A 27,529-nucleotide genomic window follows, 5' to 3' on the forward strand; every position below is an offset into this window, starting at 1 on the left:
TTTGAAATTTAGAAATTTGAACTAATATATTAAAATTCTAAAACTCTAAATGATTTTAGAAATTTGAATTGTTAAGTGTTATACAGACCATTGACATAGAAGAAATTGTATCGTCTCAGACCATCATTATAGCCCCTTTACTTAAAGGCAGAGATTTTTAACAGTATGGTTTTCTCAGGTAAGGGGAGGGACTTAATTCTATATGTATGGTACCCTGAGGCATTGATGGTCGTGCAGACCATGCAGAACGCTAATCCCTATACACAAACCGTATACACAGGAAGTTCATGAGTATTACCTGTACGGCTTGTTTGGCCTACCAGTACATTTTATCTAGAGATAAAGTTAACAGATCTCTACATCGACAGAAAATATCAGAGTAATAGCTAATATTTGTAAAATTCCATAATTTCATATCAAACAAACAGAAATCCCATCCATTTTTAGCTCACCTGAACCAAAGGCTCAAGTGAGCTTTTCTGATCACATTTTGTCCATCATCCTTCTGACTGTCTGTCCCTCTGTAAACTTTTCACATTTTCGACTTCTTCTCAAGAACCACTAGGCCAATTTCAACCAAACTTGCCACAAAGTATCCTTAGATAAAGGGGATTCAATTTGTTCAAATGAAGGGCCACATCCTCTTCCAATGGGAGATAATTAAAAATTAGTGAAAAATTAATAGCATCTTTTAAAAATCTTCTTCTCAAGAACCATGGGGCCAGGAAAGATGGAACTCATGTGGAAGCATCCTTAGGTAGTGAAGATTCGAATTTGTTCAAATCATGACCCCAGGGGTAGGGTGGGGCCACAATGGAGGATCAAAGTTTTACATAGAAATATTTAGGAAAAATCTTTAAAAATCTTCTTGTCAGGAACAGCAAAGATTTGATTGGTCATATTTATATGGAAGCATCCTCAGGTATTGTAGATTCAAGTTTGCTCAAATCATGATCCCTGGGGGTAGGGTGGGGCCACAATAGACGATCAAAGTTTTACATAGAAATATATAGGAAAATCTTTAAAAATCTTCTTCTCAGGAACAGCAAAGCCCTGATTAGTCATATTTATGTGGAAGCATCCTCAGGTAGTGAAGATTCAAGTTTGTTCAAATCATGACCCCTGGGGTAGGGCGGGGCCACAATGGAGGATCAAAGTTTTACATAGAAATATATAGGAAAAATCTTTAAAAATCTTCTTGTCAGGAACAGCAAAGATTTGATTGGTCATATTTATATGACATTAAAATGTAGCACACATTTCCTTTAAGTATTGGAACTCTTCAACTCCAGGGAAAAAGACAATAAAATTCAAACTACGTTGCGTATGTCCTTAAGGCTAGTGCATAAAATATAAGGGAAGTTCTGGGAACCAGGATGTTTAAACATGTTAAATATTTTTAAAAAAAAATTTGACCCCCATTTGACCCCAGGGGGAAAATAAGAATTCCAAAACCTTACTGCACATCTATAGGACACCACCAACCATCTCCCAAAAGATGATTAGGCTACTGTGTAAAATGTAAGAGGAGTTCAGGGAACCAGGGGCTTTTTGCACAAAAAAAAAGTCATTTTTCGACCCCCATTTGACCCCATCGTGAAAATGAAAATTCCGAAACCTTACTGCACATCTGCAGGACACCACTAACCATCCCCCAAAAGATGATTAGGCTACTGTGTAAAATGTAAGAGGAGTTCAGGGAACCAGGAGCTTTTTGCATAAAAAACGTCATTTTTCGACCCCCATTTGACCCCTAGGGTGAAAATGAAAATTGCGAAACCTTACTGCACATCTACATGACACCACCAACCATCTCCCAAAAGATGATTAGGCTACTGTGTAAAATGTAAGAGGAGTTCAGGGAACCAGGGGCTTTTTGCACAAAAAAAAAGTCATTTTTCGACCCCCATTTGACCCCCAGGGTGAAAATGAAAATTCCAAAACCTTACTGCACATCTACAGGACACCACTAACCATCTCCCAAAAGATGATTAGGCTACTGTGTAAAATGTAAGAGGAGTTCAGGGAACCAGGGGCTTTTTGCATAAAAAACGTCATTTTTCGACCCCCATTTGACCCCCAGGGTGAAAATGAAAATTCTGAAACCTTACTGCACATCTACAGGACACCACTAACCATCTCCCAAAAGATTATTAGGCTACTGTGTAAAATGTAAGAGGAGTTCAGGGAACCAGGGGCTTTTTGCATAAAAAAACGTCATTTTTCGACCCCCATTTGACCCCCAGGGTGAAAATGAAAATTCCGAAACCTTACTGCACATCTACAGGACACCACCAACCAGTTCCCAAAAGATGATTAGGCTACTGTGTAAAATGTAAGAGGAGTTCAGGGAACCAGGGGCTTTTTGCATAAAAAACGTCATTTTTCGACCCCCATTTGACCCCCAGGGTGAAAATGAAAATTCCGAAACTTTACTGCACATCTACATGACACCACCAAACATCTCCCAAAAGATGATTAGGCTACTGTGTAAAATGTAAGAGGAGTTTGAGAAATAAGAGTGTGACAGACGGACGGACGGACGGACAGACATGAGTAACAACAATATACCCGAACTTTCTTTAGAAAGTGCGGGTATAATGATTTTGCATGTTTGTGTTCTAGATTTATATTCAAGATAAATTTTTTTTAGCATCAATACAGCTCTATATCGCCTTGGTATATATGTGGTAAATATTAAAAGACCAAAAGTTAATTTGTTGTTCGCCACGAGTGCCAAACAAGGTGTACAAGTTATACACAGGGACTAGCAACTAAATGTCAATCAATTTCAAGCATCCAATGATGGACCTTAATTTACTTTATTAACGGGGTATAAAGACCAGGTAAATCTGAGGGCGGTGCTTATTATCTCGGGCTTTAAGAGTATATGCATGCACTAACAGTTCTTATTTTGATTATAGATAGAAAAGCCTCAAACAATTGGATTATCCTACAACACCAAAGACCAATGGGAAATTCCTAAATCTTCCCTAAAATTGCTGAGGAATATTGGACATGGACAGTTTGGGGAGGTTTGGGAAGGTTTGTGGAATAGTACCACCCCAGTGGCTATCAAGACTCTCAAGCCAGGTCAGTATCAAATAGATTATTCATATAAATACTTTTAACTTTAGAATCAAAAGTTGTATAAAGATGAATTGAAATTAAAAAAAAAAAAGACGGGACACACAACTTACAACTTACACAAAAATACAGGCTATGTGAAAATTTTCCTAAAATTGAAGACCTGTAATAAATAGTAATGGTTTATTTTGGAAAGAAGTCTTTTCTGATAAAGAAGAAGGTTCATTTAAGGCCTTTTTATTATACCCCACTCAACAAGTTGCGTGAGGTATAATGTTTTAGACCCGTCCATCAGTCAGTCAGTCCGTCAGTCCATCAGTCCTATTTTTTTTGTCAGAGCAACTCCTCTTAAACCACTGCACAGAATTTAATCAAACTTTGCAGATATTTAGGACACAGTGTGTTCTTATGCATATTGCCAGGAAATTCCGATTCCATTATTTTTCATGGAATTTTGGCACTTTTCAACTTAGATTTTTGGCCACATCTTGAATATAGAGAGGAACAGATTGTCAGCGTAACTCCTTTTAAACCACTGCACAGAATTTCGTGAAACTTTGCAGATATTTAGGACACAGTGTGTAGTTATGCATATTGCCAGGAAATTCCGATTCCTAAATTTTTTTGGGAATTTCGGCACTTTTCAACTTAGATTTTTGGCCGTATCTTGAATATAGAGAGGAACAGTTTGTCAGTGCAACTCCTTTTAAACCGCTGCACAGAATTTCGTCATACTTTGCAAATATTTAGGACACAGTGTATAGATGTGCATATTGCCAGGAAATTCCGATTCCTTAATTTTTCTTTTAGAGTTTTGGCTATTATTGAAGAAACTCTCCAGCTAAGTAATAAGGAAATCCACTGGAATCAGCTTTTGTAATGAAAGAACTCGACCCACAATATGCCTTATATGGCCTAGCAAATATGAAAAAATTAAAGAGGACTTTAGAATAAATGTTTTTGGTAATTCGCACCCTAGAACATTGACACATTTCACACGTGTAACAATGCCGTCGAAACCGGATGTTAATGATGTCAAACTAAATTCTAAACCTCACCATGGTTCGAGGTTTTCTGGGAAAATGCCGAAAATTACACATTTAATCATGATTTACACATAGGGCACATTCGTTACAGCAAAATATTATTATTATTAAAACAGAAAAGTAACAATCACTATTCGAGAAATGTTTTCCAATGAAAATATTTACCCGTAACGAGTGTGCTCTTGTTGAAAAAAGAAAAAAAATCATTGCGTGTGAAAGAACTATCATGGCCACAAACTATCATATACATGTATTTCCTCGTGTTTTACACAAATTTAAAGCATCGATTCAAGAGGGGTATTATATTTATTGGGTAAGTGTACAACACACTTCTATCCCACATGTAAAACAAATTGTTATATGATGCGCCGATAGGCACATCTGACGATTAGAACATGTGATGGTTTCTAAAATGCGATAAAAAATGTCGATTTTTCGACAGATTTTTTTTTCAAAGACGAGGCCACAGGCAAGAACAATTGTCATACTTACAATCTGTATAAATACCACACATACAAATGTACATGCCCATTATAATCGTTGGTCCTGCTTGTGGCAAATACGAAATTTGACTTTATATCAGTTTATTTTGATGCCTTCAAGAATCAATAATTGTTGATAATCAATCCTTAATGGGTGCTTCATATTACACTTAAGATCCATAGATAACACACAAGGTGATAGAGAAGCACTCGATTGTTTGTTTCATGTGCAGACGATAAAGTGGAAACAGAATCTATAAATAACATTTTCAGAAATTGAAATTGGAAAAAAAACTTGTATTAAGATCATGTATGTTGTAAGTGACGTTACTCATATATGTCATTTGTGACGTCATAAAGGATATAGTCATTGTGGTTTTGCTAAATTAAAAAAGTTTTCTAATTCTTTTATGGACCTAGCTTGCTGTTTTGTTAAATGTATTAATTCGAAAGAGGAAAAAAATATCTTTAAAAAATCATTACAAATTTTAACATTGAGATTTTCTGTAAACTGGATCCAAAATAGAACTCATATGCGGGTGCGTAAAACGCACATGTCTTTGACGAATCCCCATGTGGAAACAAACATACAAAATTTGTATAAACATGTAGTTGCAATCAATCTTTATTTTTGTACCTACATGCCAATCAAATAATTCTTATGCACATGCATTTAAAAGCGTGAAAAGTAATTTTCATCCTTTTTCAAAGGAAGGATACTTGTCTGGCTTCTGACTAAATAAAATATTCAAAGTATATTTGTTCGTATATCTTTTATTTACGTCGACAGTATTTGTTTTGATACACGTATTTTTGTTTATGCGACATACTTCAAATGTGTTTCCAGAAGCAAAATGCCTATTTTAAATATGTGTTCCTATGGAAATTACTAAAAATATTCAGGTATACGGGGCATCGTTTTTTGTTTTTTTTTAAAGAGGTGGGGGTGGGTGTCGTCAAGAATAATGAGATGACGAGCAAAAAAAAAATGTCATACGCTTTGACAAGAAAGAAGAAAAGGGGAATTGATACATGTATATTTCAAAAAATTCATAATTATTCAATTGTCAATAACGAGTAAAATCTGTAGATCTATGGTAATTACCGCAGTCTTATGTATTAATTGTTCTTGTCAAGTTTTATTGACCAGTACAACTCTCGTTACAAATGACTGTACACTGATTAACATTTAAACACAATATACATGGCCTTAGGAAGTTAGGAACCGGGGGAGCATGTCCCCCCAGTATATAGATTACTATAGAAAACCTAGCTACTATATGTTTGTGCCCCCTTAATAAAAACGTCTGATGACTTTTTTTACTCTTCAAGGAAATTTTGGTAGTTGATAGTGCCCCCCCCCCCCCCCCCCCCCCCGAAACTGAAAATGTATAGCTGTCCCCCCCCCCCCCCCCCCCCCCAACTGAAATTGCTTCCTACGGGCCTGATATACATAGGATGGCTTGATTTTCAGGCACGTAGTATTCGAAAGGGGACATTTTTCTTAGAAGAGTCTTTCATTCGAAATCCTATTTTTGATTTATTTATTTGTTTTTTTTTTTTTTTTCGGCGGTATAATTGAGGCATTTCAGTAAAATAAAAAAAATGTTAGAGTCAACGATGGGTCCATGGATTTTTTCAAAGGGGGTTGGAGGGTGTGGGGGAACTATATCCACTCCAAAAAAAATCCGACTTAAATTTTTTTGACAAGGGAAAAACAGTTTCAACGCGAAAAACCTAATCGGGGTGGGGGGTGTTGGACACTTCACATTGGCAAGCAGTCTTTATATACACGTCTCTTCTGACCAAATGCAGATCCTTTGGGGTGGGGTAGGAATGGGGGGAGGGGTGGCAAATTAATTTTTTTTTCTTACTTTACATTTAATTACTCTGAAATCGTAACTCCCACTGGATCCACCTAGTTTCTCACCACACAGTGAGAAGGGATGCGGTGGGGGTTTACTTTGCTTGACATTAAATCATAAGTGCATTACATATGCATGCAATTTTATCAGCATTGATTTGAAGTATGGGATTTATTTAAAGCTACAATTCATGACTATATGATTAACTGGGCACCGGGATAGACTCTGTGTTTGTCAACTCAAATGTATAGTCAGTGCAATGTAGAATATGTACAAGACAACCCCTGAAATATGTTCCTGAATACATGTCTGCAAGTTATTTACAGCTATTTTTGCTGCAACGAAATAGAAGTTAGTCTGTGTGTTTGTGTTTTATATTACACCTCCCCATCCCACCATACATCTGCCACTGTTCACCACAGAAATATTCCCTATTACAGATTGTTTTATCCTCTTCTCTTATTCTGCCTGTGGTAGGGCCTTGTTCATGTAAAATCAATCTTGCGCCGAGTAAGTAAAATGTTCTTGCCTGTACATGTATTTCAATTACTATCTTGACATGTATATTTATAAGCTTTGGTTTACGTATGCAGCACTGCTCTAATTGTACACATAAAAATCATAACGTGAAAATGAAATAGAAAGTAGTGAATGTTATAGTAATTTAACATATAAGAAAGCATATTAAGTTAATTATATTCATAGATCTATCGATAATGATATGTTTTGAGAAAAAAAGAAACATCACTTATCTCTACAACCCGGCACGAATCACCAATTTATTTTTTTTTTTAAATAAATACACTATCAGTGAGGTTGAGTTGCGGCCAAATTTCCCGCACGCATTAGCAATATAGATAAGAATTTATCTAAATGTCACATACTCTCTTTGTATAAAAACATTCAAATGAGTATAAGCACAAATTTCTGTCTTTATTAATTTCTTGCAGTAAAGACATATTTTGAACAATATATCAGGTAATACTTCTTATATACTCTGTTTATTCTTAGGTGGGGAATTGACTGGTACATGTACATTTGTATATAAAATGAACATCTTTATCTCCTTTTTAATATAATCATAAATTGATAATGATGTTGATAAGATAAATGTCTATTCCCAATTATTTGATTTCAATTCCTGTGTTCATATATTGGCACATTATAATCCGATAGTCATTTCTATCGCCTTTTGACGTGACGTTATATTACAAAAAATGACGTTCCTATTGCATTTTTCCATCAAAACACTGCCATACTGCAAGATCTCCCTTTAAAAAAGTATAAAAGATATGGAAAAAAGAAAAACGGTTATGAAAAGCTAAAAGTCTACACTATCTATAATAAAAAAACACGTTAATTTTTGGAATGAGGCCATTTTTGATGGTTCGTGGATTTTGCTCTTTATTGTGAAATATTTTATGACCTTTAAAAACCTCTGCTGATTTTAAGATCAAAATATCAATGACTCAACACACACACACACACACAAAATCTTGAATAGAAGTACACAAAAAGTTCTCTCTCTCCTCCCCCCCCCCCCCCCCCCCTCTCAAATTAGTGCTTTGCCACAGCTTTGTTAAAATAATTTCATAAGTACAGTATATAAATAAATTTATATGACTACATCATAATTCTGTTTTCATCAGTTATTTAAATGTGTTAATTGTCATATGTTGGACATGGAATTACACTCATTAACAAATTGAAATCAATGAGGAATTTAAATAACAGTTTGTCAGCATAATTCCTGCACTGAATTTCCTGGAACTTTGTAGGTATTTCAGACGTAATGTGTTTGATTTGTATATTACCAAGAAATTTTGATTCCAATATTTATCTAGAAACTTCAGCCCAATTAAATTTGTAACATACGAAGATTTGAATGTCCTTATATGCAAGAAGTTTTGATGTGATGATTTTTTGCAAGTAATGCTCCTTTTTGAATTATACTGTGTATTTAAAGTGCACCTTGCCATTCATTATGTGTTGCATTGTCAAGTTTTGGGGGAGCATGGGGTATGTGAGCTTGCTCACTTTTTCTTTCATTTGGCATTGTAAATTTCTTTTTAAAAAAGTGAAACTGCTTAGTTTTAGTTGGCAATAAATTAAATTACATTTAGACACTTGGTGAATGCGTATCTATTAAAAATGACGTACTTTTCAGGCCAGTCAGTGCATTATGATGTCATAGATTGTGTCATTTTCCCCAAATTCTTAAGATTTCTATAAAAACAACCAAATTTTTAAGCTATTTTTCGAAATTTTGTATAGAGCGCAATCTCTCATCTAAAATATGCAACTATATAACAATAAAACTGTTTATAAGGCTTAAAAACACATTTTATTTTTGGATCCAGGAGTGCGCTCATATCTTGTTTCTTCGCTGAAAGTGCTCAAATAAACCTATTTTCTTTAAAATTCAAGAATACTAGTATTGCAATTTCACAGAGCCTGTTTTCCAATACTTTGACTTTCAGAGGATACGTTTTTAGCTCACCTGAGCTGAAGGCTCAAGTGAGCTTTTCTGATCGAATTTGTCTGTTGTCTGTTGTTGTTGTTGTAAACTTTTCACATTTTCATCTTCTTCTCAAGAACCACTTGGCCAATTTCAACCAAACTTGCCACAAAGTATACTTTGATAAAGGGGATTCAAGTTTGTTTAAAGAAAGGGCCACTCCTTCCAAGGGGAGATAATTACGAATTCATGAAAAACTAATGTCATCTTCTTCTCAAGAACCACTGTGCTATAAAATATGAATAATATTATGTGGAATCATCCTCAGGCAGTGTAGATTCAAATTTGTTCAAATCATGACCCCCAGGGGTAGGATGGGGCCACAGTGGGTGATCAAAGTTGTACATGGGAATACATAGAGAAAATCTTTAAAAATCTTCAGGTCAGGTCAGCGAATGGGCCAGGTCGAGGGTCCTTATTTCACCATGTTGAGCTCATAAGGGGTAATCAATTGTTTTATTATACCGATATAAGTTAATACAATTTTTATAGGCTTAATTACTAAAATAATCAATTGTGTATTAGACCTACGAACTGTTATTATCAGTGTTTCATCGGGATTCGCTAGTGAAGTTGTTTACTTTCTGCCGGCAAGTCTTGTAAGTTTTTGCACCGCTGATTAGTGGTGTTCCAATCATCGATTATAATTGAAAATCACTCAGTTGCTGGCATAATCCAAGCGCTCAGATTACAAAATTTTTATTCCGATTAATCGGGTTATTTTTTTTTTATTATTTTACAAGCGTAATAGTTTTTAAGCCAAATATTCCAGCCCCAACTTATCTTTTAACTTATTTGTGTATCGTAATGGCACAGATGAACAGACAATTGTCTTTATTCCTGGGTAAGAATGCTCATTCCTGGGTATGGACATACTTTGGGTTCTTCAAAATGAATGAAGAACCAGCTGGACTACCATCAGAAAGTAGTTATTCACCCATTCCTACCATTTAAGGTGAAATATCCCTCTGCTTTAAATTTCACCAATTTTTTTTTTAATTTCCCAACATTGATTTTCATCAATAACAATAGCATTAGATTCAAACGAAAAATAGTTTGAAGTATGAAGTGTTGCTTACTTTTTCAGAAATGAATATTATGTCTAATCATGATATAAAGAAAATTTGATGTGGTAAATAGAAAGATCAATAATTTTCTATCTCACAATAAAATTAAAGATATAAGGTATATGTAAGAATAATATTTACTATCATATCTATCTAACTCACATTAGAAAACATAATGAAGTGTTGCTTTTTAAATCAGAATATCACAATGTTTCCTATGCTTGTAAAATAAAATGCATCCATCTACAAGAGTTATCTTTCCATTATCGTTCTTCAAAATATTTTTTAGTGAAAAAAAAAAATTAATTAATTGATTATAAGAATTCTGCATCTGAAATTTCTGTAACAATTAAAAGAATTATATGTTAAGAGATAGAAATATCTCAATTGTCTTTGTTTAAAGGAACTGAGTATAAATGTTTTAGGTAAACTATTATAAGTAATTAATTAAAATATTGGCAATAGAAAATCAATATTTGTACAATTGATCAGATTTGAATGAGTTGACTATGAAATGGTCCTCATTATTAAACTTGGCAAGACATTTCATTGGATTGCTTGGAAAAATTTCCTCCAAAAGTTATCTCTCTTATCAGAGGGATGTTACACCTTAATAAACTAAATAGACAAACTTTGTAAATGTCCAATTATAATTGATAATTAGTTAGTTACAGTAGCATGATCATCGATTATGAAATTCTTACTGATTCCCAACACTACCGCTGATTTATTAAAACACTCTGTGATTGTCGGTAACATGCATTTTTATAAATTCACAAACACTATTTCCGAGTACAATGACAATCTGGTGCAACTTTTACTGTACAAAAGAGCCAAGTCTGCATTCGTTGAATTTGACATTGTAACGAAGGTTTCAATGAAAACAATAAACTTTATGATGCATCTAAAGGACTATCGTATTCCGTATCATAAAAAGACTATACATATTTTTATAACGGCATTTTTCGTGATGAACAACCATTACTGTATGCATTCATTTTTAGCTCAAGTGAGCTTTTTTGATCACCCATTGTCCGTTGTCCGTCCGTCTGACCATCTGTCTGTCTGTCCGTCTGTAAACTTTTCACATTTTCAACTTCTTCTCAAGAACCACTGGGCCAATTTTAACCAAACTTGGTACAAAGTATCCTTGGGTGAAGGGGAGTTTAAATTGTTAAAATAATGGGACTAATCCCCTTACAAGGGGAGATAATCAAGAAAAGACAAAAATAGGGTGGGGTCATTAAAGAATCTTCTTCTCAAGAACCACTGGACCAAAAAAGCTGAAACTTGTGTGGAAACATCCTGGGGTAGTGTAGATTCTAAATTGTTCAAATCATGACCCCTGGGGGTAGGGCGGGGCCACAATAGGGAATTCAAGTTTTACATTGAAATATATAGGAATCTTTAAAAATCTTCTTCTCAAGAACCACTGGGCCAGAAAAGCTGAAACTTATGTGGAAGCATCCTGGGGGAGTGTAGATTCTAAATTGTTCAAATCATGACCCCCGGGGGTAGGGCGGGGCCAAAATAGGGAATCCAAGTTTTACATTGAAATATATAAGAAAAATCTTTAAAAATCTTCTTCTCAAGAACCACTGGGCCAGAAAAGCTGAAACTTATGTGGAAGCATTCTGGGGTAGTGTAGATTCTAAATTGTTCAAATCATGACCCTCGGGGATAGGGCAGGGCCACAATAGGTATTACAAGGTGGGAAATCTGGTAAAGAACAGCATGGCCAAAGTTACTCAGGTGAGCGATGTGGCCCATGGGCCTCTTGTTAAATTTGAATTGAATTGAGATTAACAGGTCATTTTTAGTGGTCATTATTTATAATGACCGGGTCATGATACCTCACGTGCAATGATTCCTAGATCATTATTGCTGTAAATGGTACTTTTTGAAGTCATTGTTGAGTTTAAAAGCCTTCTAACAAGCCAATCAAATTTGAGTTTTCTTAATAGAGGTATAATAAAATAAAAGCTTCCTCAGGTTATGTAGACTCAAATTTGTTCAAATCATTATCCCCCCCCCCCCCCCCCCCCCCCCCCCGAGTATAGAGGGGACATAACAGGGTCATAGTTATACAAAAGAATATAAAGGATATATCAATAAAATGTTCTTCATAAGAACATCAAAGCCATATTAATTCAAAAGCATCCTTAGTTTGTGTAGATTCAAGTTTGTTCAAATCATACCTCCCCTCCCCTGGAACCACTTTTATATTTAAACTTTTCAATACTGAACTAATCTCTGCTTTTTCCTAGCCAGAGTGCTCAGATGAGTGATGTGGCCCATGGGCCTCCTGTATAGAAAACAAAAGTGCTAAGTCTCTACTCACAGGCACCTGATGTTACTTACCGTATATACTCGCCTATAAGTTGGTTTTTTGGGAGTTAAACTTTGGTCCAAAACTCTTTATCCGACTTACATGCGAGTTATAAAATGATTGGTATTTTAGTGGGTCAATCCCTCTAATTGAAGCTTCAAAAATAAAACCGACTTATAGCCGGACCGACATATAGGCGAGTATATACGGTATTTTTTTTTTTTAATAAAAAAAATATACCTCCTACCTAATAATACATAAGGTACACATCGGGCACCATCTTGAATTTTTCTAGACCGCTCACGTCAACTTGTATTTTTGTCTGAAACTCCATGAAATAAATACCCTGCAACCATATTCTTTCTGTGATCAGTCTTTCGAGGTCTCAACTTACGGACAGTGCAACCAGAAGGGCGCATCACACTTTCAAATATTAAAAATCTCTTGTCAAACTCGATCTACTGCTTCAATAATCCGAGAAATTGCTAAAGGGGGACCAGAAGTTTAAATTTGACTTGAAATTCTTACGGAAAGTCCTTTTTTGATTGGTCAATATATTTGTAAGATTTATTTTTAAAAATAACCAGTTAAAGTTAGTACTGATCCCAAAAAAATATTTCAGACAGGTATACAACGTAATATAAGAACATTCATTTTATTTTCCCCCAAAATAATCTTGATATATAACTGATCAAAGCGATCATAATTATATTATTAGGTCACCTGAGTTTGTCCGTCGTTGTGCGTCGTCCGTCATGCGTTAACATTTAAAGATTTTCAGCTTCTTCTCTGAAACCTCTCAACCAATTTCAACCAATTTTGGCATATAGCATTAATGGGTAAAGGGGGACAAAAATTGTGAATTTCATGATCCCTGCCCCCCTGGGGCCTGAGGGGTGGGGCTAAAACCACCAAAATTAATGCAACCTTTAAAAATCTTCTTCTTTACTCCTGGGCATCAAGCAGTCAAACTGTTGGCATGATTGTAATAAGCATTGAGCCCTCTACCAAGATTGTGAAATTCATAGCCCCAGGGTCAGGGGTTCTGGTGCTAGGGTAGGGCTATATAGATCATATAGTGAAAGTGCATTATTTCTTTGAAAATCTTCTTCTCTGCTCCTGGGTATTAGATAAACTAACTAAGTACATAGTTATGTTGAGCAAGACTGCCTCTACTAAAATTGTGAATTTCATGGCCCCAGGGTCAGGGGTTCTGGTGTTAGGGAGGGACTCTATTGATTATATAGTGAAAAAGCATTAAATCTTTGAAAATCTTCTTCTCTGTTCCTGAGTATTAAATAAACTAAGTAAGTACATAGTTATGATGAGCATGGCTGCCTTTTCCAAAATTGTGAATTTCATGGCCTCAGAGTCAGTGGTTCTGGTGTTAGTGCGGGACTCTATTGATTATATAGAGAAAATGCATTAATTCTGTGAAAATCTTCTTCTCTGTTCCTGAGTATTAAATAAACTAAGTACATAGTTATGTTGAGCAAGACTGCCTCTTCCAAAATTGTGAATTTCATGGCCCCTGGGTCAGGGGTTCTGGTGTTAGGGCGGGACTCTATTGATTATATAGTGAAAAAGCATTAAATCTTTGAAAATCTTCCTCTCTGCTCCTGGGTATTAAATAATCTAACTAAGTACATAGCTATAATTAACTTTGGCTGCCTCCTCCAAGATTGAGAATTTCATGGCCCCAGAGTCAGGGGTTCTTGTGTTAGGGTGGGGCTCTATTGATTATATAGTGAAAATGCATTAAATCTTTGAAAATCTTCTCTGCTCATGGGTATTAAAAAAACTAACTAAGTACATAGTTATGATGAGCATGGCTGCCTCTTCCAAAATTGTGAATTTCATGGCCCTTGGATCAGGGGTTCTGGTGTTAGGGCGGGGCTCTATTGATTATATAGTGAAAATGCATCAATTCTTTGAAAATATTCTTCTCTGCTCCTGGGTATTATTTACTGGAAGTGCATGGTTATGATAAGCAAGAATTCCTCTTCCAAAATTGTGAAATTCATTTCCCCAGGGTCAGGGGTTTTGGTGAAAGGGGGGGGGGGACTCTATTGATTATATAGTGAAAATTCATAATTTCTTTCAAAATATTTTTTCTACTCCTGGTTAAAAAGCAAAGAAGCAAGTGTATAGTTATGATGAGCAAGGATGCTTTTACAAAATTTTTAAAACTTGTGGTTCCAGGGGTTCTGTTGTGTCTGTGAAGGGGGGGGGGGGGGGGGGGGGTAGTGAAAATAGGTGAATTCTTTGAAAATCTTTAACTAGATATAATTGCATAGTTATGATGATGAGGGTACCTCTTCCAAATTTGTAAATTTTATGACCCTGGGTCATGGGCTCTGGTGTTAGAGTAGGGCTGTGTTAAATAGTGAAATTGCATTATTTCTTTGAAGAGCTTCTCTGCTCCTGGGCATATTGGAGGCAAACAGAGTAAAAAGTTTTTATAAGCAAGGATATTTTTACCAGAATTTTGAACATCTGGGCCATTTAGTCAAGTGTTCTGGTCCTGGCAAGGGCTCTATTAATTTGTATTCTACTGAGTGAAGTTATTCCCCTTTGCCATTCACCTTTGATAATTAATCACTGTAGATAATTTATTTGAAAGGTTAATAGAATAAGAGGCAAGAACATTTATTGTATAATACTAAAAGTACTTTCTTAGTCTAAATGATCAGGTGGACTTGGAAATAATACATGAATAAAAAAGAAACAAAAATAACTTATCTTTTTAAATGTTCTTCAAAGGCCAATTGAGGTCAGTGTGAGAGGCATAGTAATAGTGATAAATGGGGGACAGATGGATAGATAGATACTAGAACAATTATTTTGTTGATCTTAATCGTACTATTTTTCTTGCTTTTTTGCAACAAAGCTTCATTTATCAGTTTATGGATCCTCTAAATTGTTGTACTCAGGTGACCATTAAGGCCCTTGGGCCTCTTGTTTTGTAAATGTCAAAGATCGGCCTCATGAACAAAGTATTGAGTCGGTTTTAAGTCCCTACTTATACGCACTGAACATAATTTATAACACTGTCATTATTGATGCACTGTTTGAGCGTTATCTGTGGAGAATATTGACCTTGATTATTTAAAACCAGTTAAAGTATGTACGTGTGTGTGTGGGGGGGGGGGAGGGAGTCACTCTAAAATTATTCCAATGATTGTTGAGATCTGGAATATTAAGTATTGCAATAAAGTAGTGGCATGGCAACATTTTTATCTTTATTGTCCGATTTTTTTGGTGACAGATATACATATAACATACAAGCTAATATTTGAATATTATATATTATATAGTTTTATGTGTCCCCCTCCCCCTTTTTTCAATTAAGCATATGCCAGGTATATATATAATTGGGAGATTTGCTGTTTATTGCTTTGAAAAAGCCATTCAATAAACTCTACATGATTTGTGCTTTTTTTTTTTTTAATTTTAAGCACCCCCCTTCTTTTATTAAAGACGGTTAAACGCAATGACCTGTGTAGATTAATACAGTATATTTTACAAGGTATATTCACAAGAAGTGTTTTATTTTTCCCATTTTGCATTTTTTTTCATTTTAATATCGAAATACTTGTTAAAATTTCAAAGTAATTACAACACGCTGCTTTAGATCCACCCAAAAACTGACAAATACGAATTCCCATTAGCATATTGATGTAAACTTCCGGCCCCCCTTTAGCAATTTCTCAGATTGTTGAAGCAGTAGATCGAGTTTAAGGAGAGATTTTAATATTTGAAAGTGCGATGCGCCCTTCTGGTTGCACTGTCCGTAAGTTGAGACCTCAAAAGACTGGCCACAGAAAGAATATGGTTGCAGGGAATTTATTTCATGGAGTTTCAGATAAAAATACAAGTTGATGTGAGCGATCTAGAAAAATTCAAGATGGCGCCCGATGTGTACCTTGTGTATTATTAGGTAGGAGGTATATTTTTATTATTAGCTCACCTGAGCTGAAAGCTCAAGTGAGATTTCTGATCACCCTTTGTCCGTCGTCCATCCGTCTGTCCGTCCATCCGTCCATTTGTCCGTCCATCTGTAAACTTTTGACATTTTCAACTTCTTCTCAAGAACCACTGGGCCAATTTTAACCAAACTTGGTACAAAGCATCATTGGATAAAGGAGAGTATAAAATGTTAAAATGAAAGGCTAAGCCCCCTTACAAGGGGAGATAATCAAGAAAAGACAAAAATAGGGTGGGGTCATTTAAAATCTTCTTCTCAAGAACCACTGGGCCAGAAATGCTGAAACTTATATGGAAGCATCCTTGGGTAGTGTAGATTCTAAATTGACAAAATCATGACCCCCAGGGGTAGGGCGGGGCCACAATAGGGAATTCAAGTTTTACATTGAAATATGTAGAAAAAATCTTTAAAAATCTTCTTCTTAAAAACCACTGGGCCAGAAATGCTGAAACTTATGTGGAAGCATCCTGGGGTAGTGTAGATTCTAAATTGTCCAAATTATTATCTTCGGGGAAAGGGCGGGGCCACAATAGGGAATCCAATTTTTACATTGAAATATATAGGAAAAATATTTTAAAAATTTTCTCCTCAAGAACCACTGGGCCAGAATAGCTGAAACTTATGTGGAGGCATCCTGGGGTAGTGTAGATTCTAAATTGTTAAAATGATGACCCTTGGGGGTAGGGCGGGGCCACAATAGGGAATCCAAGTTTTACATTGAAATATATAGGAAAAATCTTTTTAAAATTTTCTCCTCAAGAACTACTGGGCCAGAATAGCTGAAACTTATGTGGAAGCATCCTGGGGTAGTGTAGATTATAAATTGTTAAAATCATGACCCCCGGGGGTAGGGCAGGGCCATAATAGGGAATCCAATTTTTACATTGAAATATATAGGAAAAATATTTTAAAAATTTTCTCCTCAAGAACCACTGGGCCAGAATAGCTGAAACTTATGTGGAAGCATCCTGGGGTAGTGTAGATTCTAAATTGTTCAAATCATGACCCTTGGGGGTAGGACAGGGCCACAATAGGGAATCCAATTTTTACATTGAAATATTTAGGAAAAATCTTTTTAAAATTTTCTCCTCAAGAACCACTGGGCCAGGAATGCTGAAACAGGACCCTCGGGGGTAGGGTGGGGCCACAATAGGTATTATTACAAGGGGAAAATCTGGTGAAGATCAGCAGGGCCAAAGTAACTCAGGTGAGCATTGTGGCTTATGGGACTCTTGTTAAAAGAAAAATAAGTTACGTCAGGTGCCTGTGTCTCTACTTTATATTTATATTGTTGTATGAAATTGAATATAGAGTGGTAGTCAATCAATTGGTATATCTACAGGGCCGTTTTGTACATAAAGTGAACCTAGCTCTTTCAATGTAAAACAAAATCAGCAAGTATAATGTTTATAGTTGAACTCATGTGCTATCAGCACTTTTTCCTTGAAGTAAAATACTGTATAGGGGATTAATTACACAGGCTGTAATTTTCACAATTTTTTCTTGTCGGACATGATTGTGGTTTGAAGAATTTGAGGAATTTGAAGGTAGGATGGGACAACAATAGGGGATCAAAGTTTTACATTAAATCCTTTAAAAATGTTCTTTTCAAGAGGCATTTGGATGGAAGAGATGAAATTTATAGGGAAGCTTACTGAAAAAGTGTAGATTTTTATTTGTTCAAAACATGGCTCCGGAAGTAGGGTGGGGTCTCAATAGGGTTTCAAGTTTTAGATTGAAATATGTAGGAAAAATTATTTAAATATGTTCTTCTCAACCACCACTGGGCCAGAAAAGATAAAACTTATGTTTAAGCTTCCTTGGGTGTTGTAGACTCTTAATTGTTAAAATCATGGTCCCTAGGAGGGGATGGGTAGGGTGGGACCACAATAGGGAATAAAAGTTTTAAATTAAAATATATCAGAAAAATTCTTGTAAATTTTTTCTCAAGAACATTGGCCAGAAGAGATGAGACTAATGTGACAGTTTCTCGAAGTGTAGATTCTAAATTGTTCAAAACATGGCCCCCAGGGGTAGGGTGGGGTCACAATAGGGAATCAAAAGTTTTACATTGGGCTTCATCAGAAATAAACTTTGAAAATCTTCTAAAGATCCATAATTGTGCCATACATATGCAGACATTCCCCAGTTGAGTGGATGATTTTTTTTTTTCAAATTATTTTCCATGGGTTAGATTTAGCTTTAAAAAAAGGGGATCCTATTTTTACATACTATGTGTATATGAGAAAAAAATTTTCTTCTCAATAACTGCAAGGCCAAGATAATCATAATGATATTGAAGCATCCCTATGTTGTGTGGATTCAGAGACCCCTAGAGTGAGGATAAATATAGGGTCACAATTTTTCATGGATATATAAAATCTTTTTGGAAATTTGAAGAAGGGACAGCAGGGCTAAAGTTACTCAGGTGAGCATTGTGGCTCATGGGCCTCTTGTTTTATCAAACACTTCTTTGAAATGCACGTGTCTTATGTCTTAGAAAAACATAGAAATACTTAATACTCATGGTCCTCGTTATTAAATTAGTTTTTATACGCCCGTGACGTATTATACATTTATTGACTGGGTTTGAAGGCAACATGCTGAGGCCGTTAGACCGAAGGCAAACAGTTTGGTTCGAGGGTCGACAAAATGCATTTTGCCCGAGAACACAGTCAATAAATGTTTTGTTATACCTTTTATTTATTTATTTTATTAGGGCCCCGCAAGGATTTGCGGGTGCCCTATAGTAATCACTCTGTCTGTCTGTCTGTCTGTCTGTCTGTCATTCTTCCGTCCGCAAATTTTCTGTTTTTTTTTTCTAATAACTTTTTTTAGGGTTGACCAATTAAGTTCAAATTTGGTATGTTGGTTGAAGAGGAAGTAAGACATATTTTGATGCTTAGTTTGGTTCTCTGTGTCATCCGGTTTGGAGTTGGGGTGGTAGGGTAGATTCCTTAACTTTATATAAGAGTGAATGGGCAAAGAGAGATAACTGCTGAGAATGTTCCTATTGTAAACTTTGAAAGGCTGCAATGAGTCTCTTGGGATTAATTAACTTTCCTCTTGAAGAAAATCCAAAGCATTAATCTTTATCTGTCACATTGAGATTAATTAACACCTCTGTCTGCAAATGAAGTTTGTTTGGAAGGTCAATTCTGAATGATGTTTACATTCTCTGAAATGTGGATTTAAATACTGTTCATACTTTTTTTTGGTAAAATACATAATGAGTTATGATTTTATTGAATTCTAAAAATAAGATGTAGATAAAGATATATTCTTTATTATTATTTTATTTTTTTCTTTTTTCTTTCTTTTTTCTGCCTTATGTAAATTCAAGAATACTATTTTTTAACAGGTATTCTGATAATTATAACCTCATTCTATCATTGTTGAAAAAGTTCTTATTGTAAACGTAGAAGAAAAGGTTGAGAGAGCAGTATAATTAGTCCCCTGGGATTGATTATCTTCCTGCTTCTAAAACATTTTAGAGGGTTATCTTTCTGTCATTTTAAGATTAATTAACACCTTTGTCTGCAGCTGATTTTTGTTTTGAAGTTAAGGTCAAGCCTGGGTGATATTTGCATTCACTGAAGGCTAACATTTTAGAAAACACATGCCTCATCCTTCTTTAAATATACATATAATTGATTTACGTTTTTTACTGCCTTTTGTAAATACAAGGATACTATTTACAGGTTGTTGGATATTTAGCAGTTGCTGTTGCTTATTCTTCTTTATTATACCTCTATTAAGAATTCTCAAATTTGATTGGCTTGTTAGAAGGCTTTTAAACTCAATAATGACTCCAAAAAGTACCGTTTACAGCAAGAATGACCTAGGAATCATTGCACGTGGGGTATAATGACCGGTCAATAAAATTAATGACCGCTAAAAATGACCTGTTAATCCAAATTCCATTCAAATTAAAAAAAAATATGCATACAGTAATGATTGTACATTACAAAAATTGCCGTTATAAAAATATGTAAAGTATTTTTAGGATACGGAACACGATTGGCCTTTAGATGCGTCATAACATTTATTGTTTTCATTGAAATTAACTTTCGTTACAATACAATGTCAAATTCAACGAACGCAGACTCGGCTCTCTTGTACAGTAAAAGTCTGCAACAGATTGTCATTGTAGTCGGGAATGGTATCTGTGAATTTATAAAAATGCAATGTTACTGACAATCACAGAGTGTTTTAATAAATCGGCGGTGCAAAAACTTACAAGACTGGCAGCCGAAAAGTAAACAACTTCACTAGCGAATCCCGATCCCGATGGAACACTGATAACAGTTCGTAGGTCTTATACATTTTATTGATTATTTTAGTAATTAAGCTTACAAAAATTGCCTTAACTTATATCTGTATAATAAAACAATTGATTACCCCTTATGAGTTCAACATGGTGAAATAAGGACCCTCGACCTGGCCCACTCGCTGACCTGACCTGACCTCGGCCGCTACGCGGCCTCGGTCAGGTCAGGTCACCTCGTGGGCCAGGTCACGGGTCCTTATTTTACCATGTTGACCTCATAAGGGGTAATTAATTGTATATTATATATTTTTAAATTCTTGTAATCAAGTAAAATTCTCATCCCCTAATCTGCACCCTTATACATGTATTTCTACCCCTCGGCAGAGCCCTTGCTGACTGGTCAGATTTCTAGTTAATTTTTTTTTGACATACATATATGTTGAACACCAACGAATGCAAATGAGATTTAGCTGGCCCCGCCCATTATGTGACGTAAATGGTCCAACATCTCATCGACAGGTCCAATATCTCATTCCGCGGTCAAACATTGATGTTTTTATGCCCGCTCAGTAAAACATTGGAAATGTTAGACTTTTATTAGTATTGATTTATATAGGAACAAATTTTTAAAGGTATAACAATATGTTATGGCCTTCATGTCTGTCTTCTGTCCGTCTGTTAGCTTTTTTGTGTCCGGCTCAAAACTTTTATACTATTAGGCCTAGAATTATCAAACTTTGTCAGCTGATACGTCTTGGGTAGAAGGTGTGTCATGCATTAAAAGTAGGTTGCTCTGACCTTTAATTAAGATGCTATGGCCAAATATGGAAAAATCCTGTCCGGCTCATAACTAGAAAACTATTAGACTTAGAATCATCAAACTTGGCCAATTTATGCATCTTAGGTAGAAGGTGTGTCACAACCTATTATAGGTCACTGTGACCCTTAATTTAGTGAATTTTTTTTTAAAAAACTGTGTCTCTATACTGTTAAATTACACAATCCCCAAAAATGTAAGAATGTTGCAGTATCCTCATTAAAAAAATGTTAAATCAAGAAAATACTCTTTTTTTTTTTCATTATATACTTTACAGCAATCTATAACAAATGTAATGTTATAAGAGAAATTCCACCTCTCCCATTGGTGTAATTATCAAGCACTGGTCAATGAGAAATTTGATAACAGAAAATTACATGTCAAATTAGAGAGAAGTCAAATTAGAGAGAAATTAATGAGTTTAGTGTGAGGAACTAACTGGTAGAGCATCTCTGATCAAGCAGGTGTTATCTATATCTCCTGGGAATTGGGCAAAGGAATCAGCGTTGGACTAAATGAATCTAGTTGGCTAGCCTTTTAACTTTTAAAATGAATTTGGTGAAAAGTAATTAAACAGGGTTTGACACTAAGGCACTTCCGACTGACCCAGTCTAGTAAATGCATGTTAAATGTTCAATAACTAGCCCGACTGGTCGTATGGATGAAATAAATATGTTAACCCTCATTTCAGTCTTTCAAATAAATGCTCTAAAAACTTTTAAAAGAAATTTTCTTAATTTTCCGATTGCAAACACAGCCATTGCTCTGAAAAAGAAAACTTTCCTGCATGACACAATTGCTATTTTTTGAGACCGGCTGTAATAGACAAGTCACAATCGAAACTAGCTTCATTCAGTATTATTTGGTATGAAGAATCTTTGAATAATATAGTTTTTAATTTATTTACATGTATATTTACCCTAATAATTTTATTTAAGTTCCTTGAATTAATGTTCTTTAAAGCTTATAACATTCGCATGTTGACTCTTTGGGCTGCTACCTATGGGCTCAATGGGCTGCTACCTATGGAACAGTCTGTCAAAATGTATACATGAACACATGTGAAAGATAACACTGTAGTATGGTTTCGAAACTTTTTTCCATTATAATAGCAGGTTATAAAAAGAAAATTTTCGAGTTTGGTCAGGGCTAGTGATTTTATGGTCAGGGCTAGTAAAAATTATGGGAAGTAGCCCGACTGGTCTAGTACTCATAAAAGTTAATGTCAAACCCTGTTAAAACTAACTTGATAATGTATAATAAACTAACTTGATATTATATAATTATAGGGGGGGATATTGGAATCAGCGTGTCGGTTGTCTGTTTGTCAATATGAACTGCAGCTTAAAACCAGTCTGACATTAAATCTCAAAGAAATCAAGTTTTTTTTTTTTTTTAAAATGTTTTATGGTAGATAGTTCCTACAAATCTAAGAGTCATGCAGTAACCTTATTAAAAATATTGCATCAAGTTTACACAAGTTTTTGTTTCTTTTTAGCTCTTCTGAGCCAAAGGCTCAAAGAGCTAACGCTATGGCCATTTGTGCGGTGTGCATAAACTTTTTAGAATATGGGCCATAACTCAAGAACCCCTTGCCCAATTATTGTCAAATTTGTCACAGGGCATCCTTGGCCCAAGGGCTCCCGTTTATACTAAAACTAGGGTTGTGACCCTTAAACAAGGGGAGATAATTAGGAAAATAGAAAGAAAAGTACTGGTTGCTAAAAAATCTTCTTCTCAAGAACCACTGGGCAGATTATCACCAAACTTACACAAAATGATGAGGATATGTTGTAGATAAAAAATTATTCAAGGCATCACCCTGGGACAAAGGGCGTGGTCTCAAGGTCACTTCAAAGTTGACCAAAAATTACATTTTATTAAAATGTTGATATTTTGCTTACTATAAGGACTAGGATCATCAAATCTTGTCAGTTGAGGCATCTAAGGACCTCATATCTTGTTGACTCAAAATTAGGTCACGGTGACCTACTTTTAAAATTTTGCAGCCATTCTTTTTCAAAATGATTTAGAGGCATATTTTGAACAATTTAAGGCCTTAAATCATCAAACTTTGTCAGTTGATGCATCTGGAGTCCTCGGAGTATGTCGACTAAAAAGTAGGTCACCTTGACCTACTTTTTGAATTTTATGGCTTATCTTTTTCAAAACAATTAAGGCCATTAATTTGAATACTGGGAGGTTTAGAATCATTAAATCTTGTAAGATGATGCATCTTGGGGCCTCAAAACATATTTATTAAGAAGTAGGTCACAGTGACCTACTTTTTGAACTTTGCAGGCATTCGATTTCAAAGCGTTTTAGAGGCATAATTTGGACATTTTAAGGCCTATGGTCATAAAACTTTGTAAGTCGATGTTTCTTGGGTCCTCGAAAAATGTCAACTGAAAAGTAGGTCACTGTGACCTACTTTTGAAATTTTATGGCTATATTTAAATATTTAGGGTACTATTTGGCTTAGAATCATCAAAATTTGTCAGCTGATGTATCTTTGGTCCTCATAGTAGGTCGACTGAAAAGTACGTCACCGTGACCTGCTTTTCAATTTATATGACTATAATTAAATATTTCGGTAACTAATTGGCCTAGAATCATCAAACTTTGTCAGTTGGTGCATCTTGGGTCTTGGGAGAAAATCGACTGAAAAGCAGGTCACCATGACCTAATTTTGAAAATTTATGCCTTTATTTAAATATTTCAGGTACTTATTGGCTTAGAATCATCAAACTTTGTCAGTTGATGCATCTTGGGTCCTTGGAGTACGACAACTGAAAATTAGGTCACCTTGACCTATTTTTGAAATTTTATTGCTGTATTTAATATTTTCGGGTACTATTTGGCTTAGAATCATCAAACTTTGTCAGTTGATGCAACTTGGGTCGTCGGAGTAAGTTGATGGAAACGTAGGTCATTGTGACTTACTTTTGAAATTTTATTGCTTTATTTAAATATTTTATTAATATTATTATTTATTAATATATTTTTAGGTACTAATTGGCTTAGAATCACCAAACTTTGTCAGTTGATGCATCTTGGGTCTGCAGACTTAGTCAACTGAAAAGAAGGTCACTGTGACCTATTTTTGAAATTTTATGACTTTATTTAAATATATCAGGTACTAATTGGCTTAGAATCATCAAACTTTGTCAGTTGATGCATTTTGGGTCCTCAAAGTATGTAATCTGAAAAAAAGGTCACTGTGACCTACTTTTGAAATTCGATGGTTATAATTTTTAAAAATATTTAGGTATTAATTGGCTTAGAATCATCAAACTTAGTTGATGCATTTTGGGTCCTCAGAGAATAACAAGTGATAAGTAAGTCACCATGACCATTTCTCAGGTACTAATTGGCTTAGAATCATTTTGGGTTCTCAGAGTGTTTCATCTAAAATGTAGGTCATGATGACCTACCTTTGGAATTTTAAGGCTTTATCTAAATATACAGGATACTTAGAAGCTTCAAATAGAAGTGATAGGTTGTACAGTTTATCAGAAGAGCGATTCAAGGCCCTTGGGCCTCTTGTTATAAATCTTTGTAACAAGTTAAAAACAAAGTTCTGTTTTTAACAGAATTACATAAATATGCATTTTTATTACAATACAGACTATTAAAGCAGATAGTGCAGATCCATTCATCCCTTGGGAGTAATGAATGGACATGCATCCAGTTAAAGATTATAATTAATGAGTTCAATGTATAGGAAGGTTAGCTGTCTCAATCATTTCTGTTAGAGCATCTCTGATCAAGCAGCTCTTATCTGTATCCTTTGGGAATTAGACAGAAAAACTGCTTGTCAGTTTATAGCATATGTCATTTGATGGCCAGCCTTTTATTTTCAAAATTAATTTGATATAGATTAAATTGTTAAGACTATTTTGATATTGTTTAATATGAAATTTTTATTTAATTTTTTTAAAATATCAAATAAATATGAAGGGGGGAGAGGGAGGGGGCTGCAGATGGGCATTTGTCAAGGTCTAACACAACCAGTTGAGAAATTTGTTATAATTAGTGCCTGCACTACAGGAAATGTATAAACATCAAATATTATAAGGAATGGAAAAGTCATGGAAATCTTTGAATTAAGGTTGACATGATTTTCTTGCACCCTAAACTGTTTCTGATAATTGAACAATATTTGACGGGCACATCATGCTGTGACAGGGCACTTTATTTTTTTAAGGTACTATGGATCCAAAAGATTTCCTGGCTGAGGCTCAGATAATGAAGAAGCTCAGGCATCCAAAGCTGATACAGCTATATGCAGTTTGTACACAAGATGAGCCAATTTACATCATTACAGAACTCATGCGGCATGGAAGCTTACTTGAATTTTTACAAGGTAAGGTACAACAGAAGTTTCCAATAATTCTTAGCTCACCTCAACGAAGTTTGTGGGAGCTTTTGTGATACCATCAGTGTCCCAGGTTAAAAGTTTTTAGTGCAGTTTTCTTTTTAAGTACTTCTATACCGTACATTAATCAAAGAGGCATGGAAGATGCTTCTAGTTGTTTCATTGTACCAGTCAATGCAAGTGCGTCGTCTGAATTGAAGTGTACACAGAGAGCAGCACAGGGTCTGTTGGCCACCGTGAGACCCCAGTAGGTCCAGGAAAAGCTCTGGTGGGGCCCAGGGGGAAAAGTCCCCAGATGCTCTTGGGTTTCACCAAGTATTTCAATCATTTTCCTTGAAAAAAAAATCATGCTATTTCGGTTTTCTTTACAAAATAAATGACTTGGTAATACTGTTTTTAAATACGTTAATACTTCCTTGGAGACATATTGTACATATAATTGAGGCTGAATATTTTACCGATCCATGTATATATACCGTATAATCCCTATTAACCGCCCCTGCCCCTATAAGTGCCCCCTAGGTCTTTTTCAATTGTCGGGAAATAAGGGCCCCCTGTACAGTGATTAAAATCATCTAGAATCGTATTGAAAGTCCACCATAATTTGAAGAAAGTGAAAATGAAACTTGGTTATTGGGTAAATGATATGTAAAGTATTCCTGAAAGTGAAAGATTTTTAGAACGACCTAATCATTATGTATTTCTGAAAGTGAAAGTTACCTAAAAAATTTGTTCTCATTGTGTATTCTCTAATAATGAATCATATAGCATAATTTCGATGGATTATCTTAACTTAAAGGAAAGTTAAGACAATCTTTTAGTGGTTCTCTGAATATATTTTTTATGCCCCACCATGAATATGGCGGGGGCATATAGTGTTTGTCACATTCGTCTTCCATCCTTCCATCTATCCTTCCGACGCGCTTTGCATTTAGCTCAGTTCAAAACTCAGTTTCAAAGAAACTATCCAAGATATTTTTATCAAACTTTATATGCTGATAGATATTGATGAGAGCTATGCAACTGCATCAACATTTTTTGACCTTGACCTTTCCTTTGACCTTGACCACACTTTTCCTAAATTAGTGTTTAGCTCAGTTTTACAGATACCATTCAAGATAGTGTTATCAAACTTCATATGTTGATACATACTGATGAGAGCTATTCAACTACATCAACATTTTGACCTTGACCTTTACTTTGACCTTGACCTCATTTTCTTAAATTGGTATTTAGCTCAGTTTTAAAGAAACTATCCAAGATATTTTTATCAAACTTCATATGCTGATATATACTGATGAGAGTTATTCAACTGCATCATTATTTTTTGACCTTGACCTATCCTTTGACCTTGACCTCACTTTTCTTAAATTATTGTTGAGCTCAGTTTTAAAGAAACCATTCAGGATAGTGTTATCAAACTTCATATGCTGATATATACTGATGAGAGCTACTCAACTGCATCAACATTTTTTGACCTTGACCTTTCCTTTGACTTTGACCTCACTTTTCTTAAATTATTGTTTAGCTCAGTTTTAAAGAAACCATTCAGGATAGTGTTATCAAACTTCATATGCTGATATATACTGATGAGAGCTATTCAACTGCATCAACATTTTTTGACCTTGACCTTTCCTTTGACCTCGACCTCACTTTTCTTAAATTAGTGTCAAACTTCATAT

At 35.1% G+C, this 27,529-nt stretch overlaps 1 protein-coding gene across 1 annotated transcript in view; it reads left to right on the forward strand.

Annotated features, from left to right (window-relative positions):
• The window catches only part of LOC133190568 (tyrosine-protein kinase Src42A-like), a 74,235-nt gene that overhangs the window by 18,736 nt on the left and 27,970 nt on the right, over positions 1-27,529 (forward strand). Inside the window, exons 4-5 of the mRNA XM_061326270.1 lie at positions 2,925-3,093; positions 25,677-25,835. Coding sequence (XP_061182254.1) covers positions 2,925-3,093; positions 25,677-25,835 — 328 coding nt within the window. The remainder of the gene's footprint in view (positions 1-2,924; positions 3,094-25,676; positions 25,836-27,529) is intronic.

The sequence above is a fragment of the Saccostrea echinata genome, unplaced genomic scaffold (genome assembly GCF_033153115.1).
Source record: "Saccostrea echinata isolate AGI-Se365-2 ecotype Australia unplaced genomic scaffold, CSIRO_AGI_Sech_v1 ptg000022l, whole genome shotgun sequence".
In the NCBI taxonomy this organism is placed as follows: Eukaryota; Metazoa; Mollusca; class Bivalvia; order Ostreida; family Ostreidae; genus Saccostrea; species Saccostrea echinata.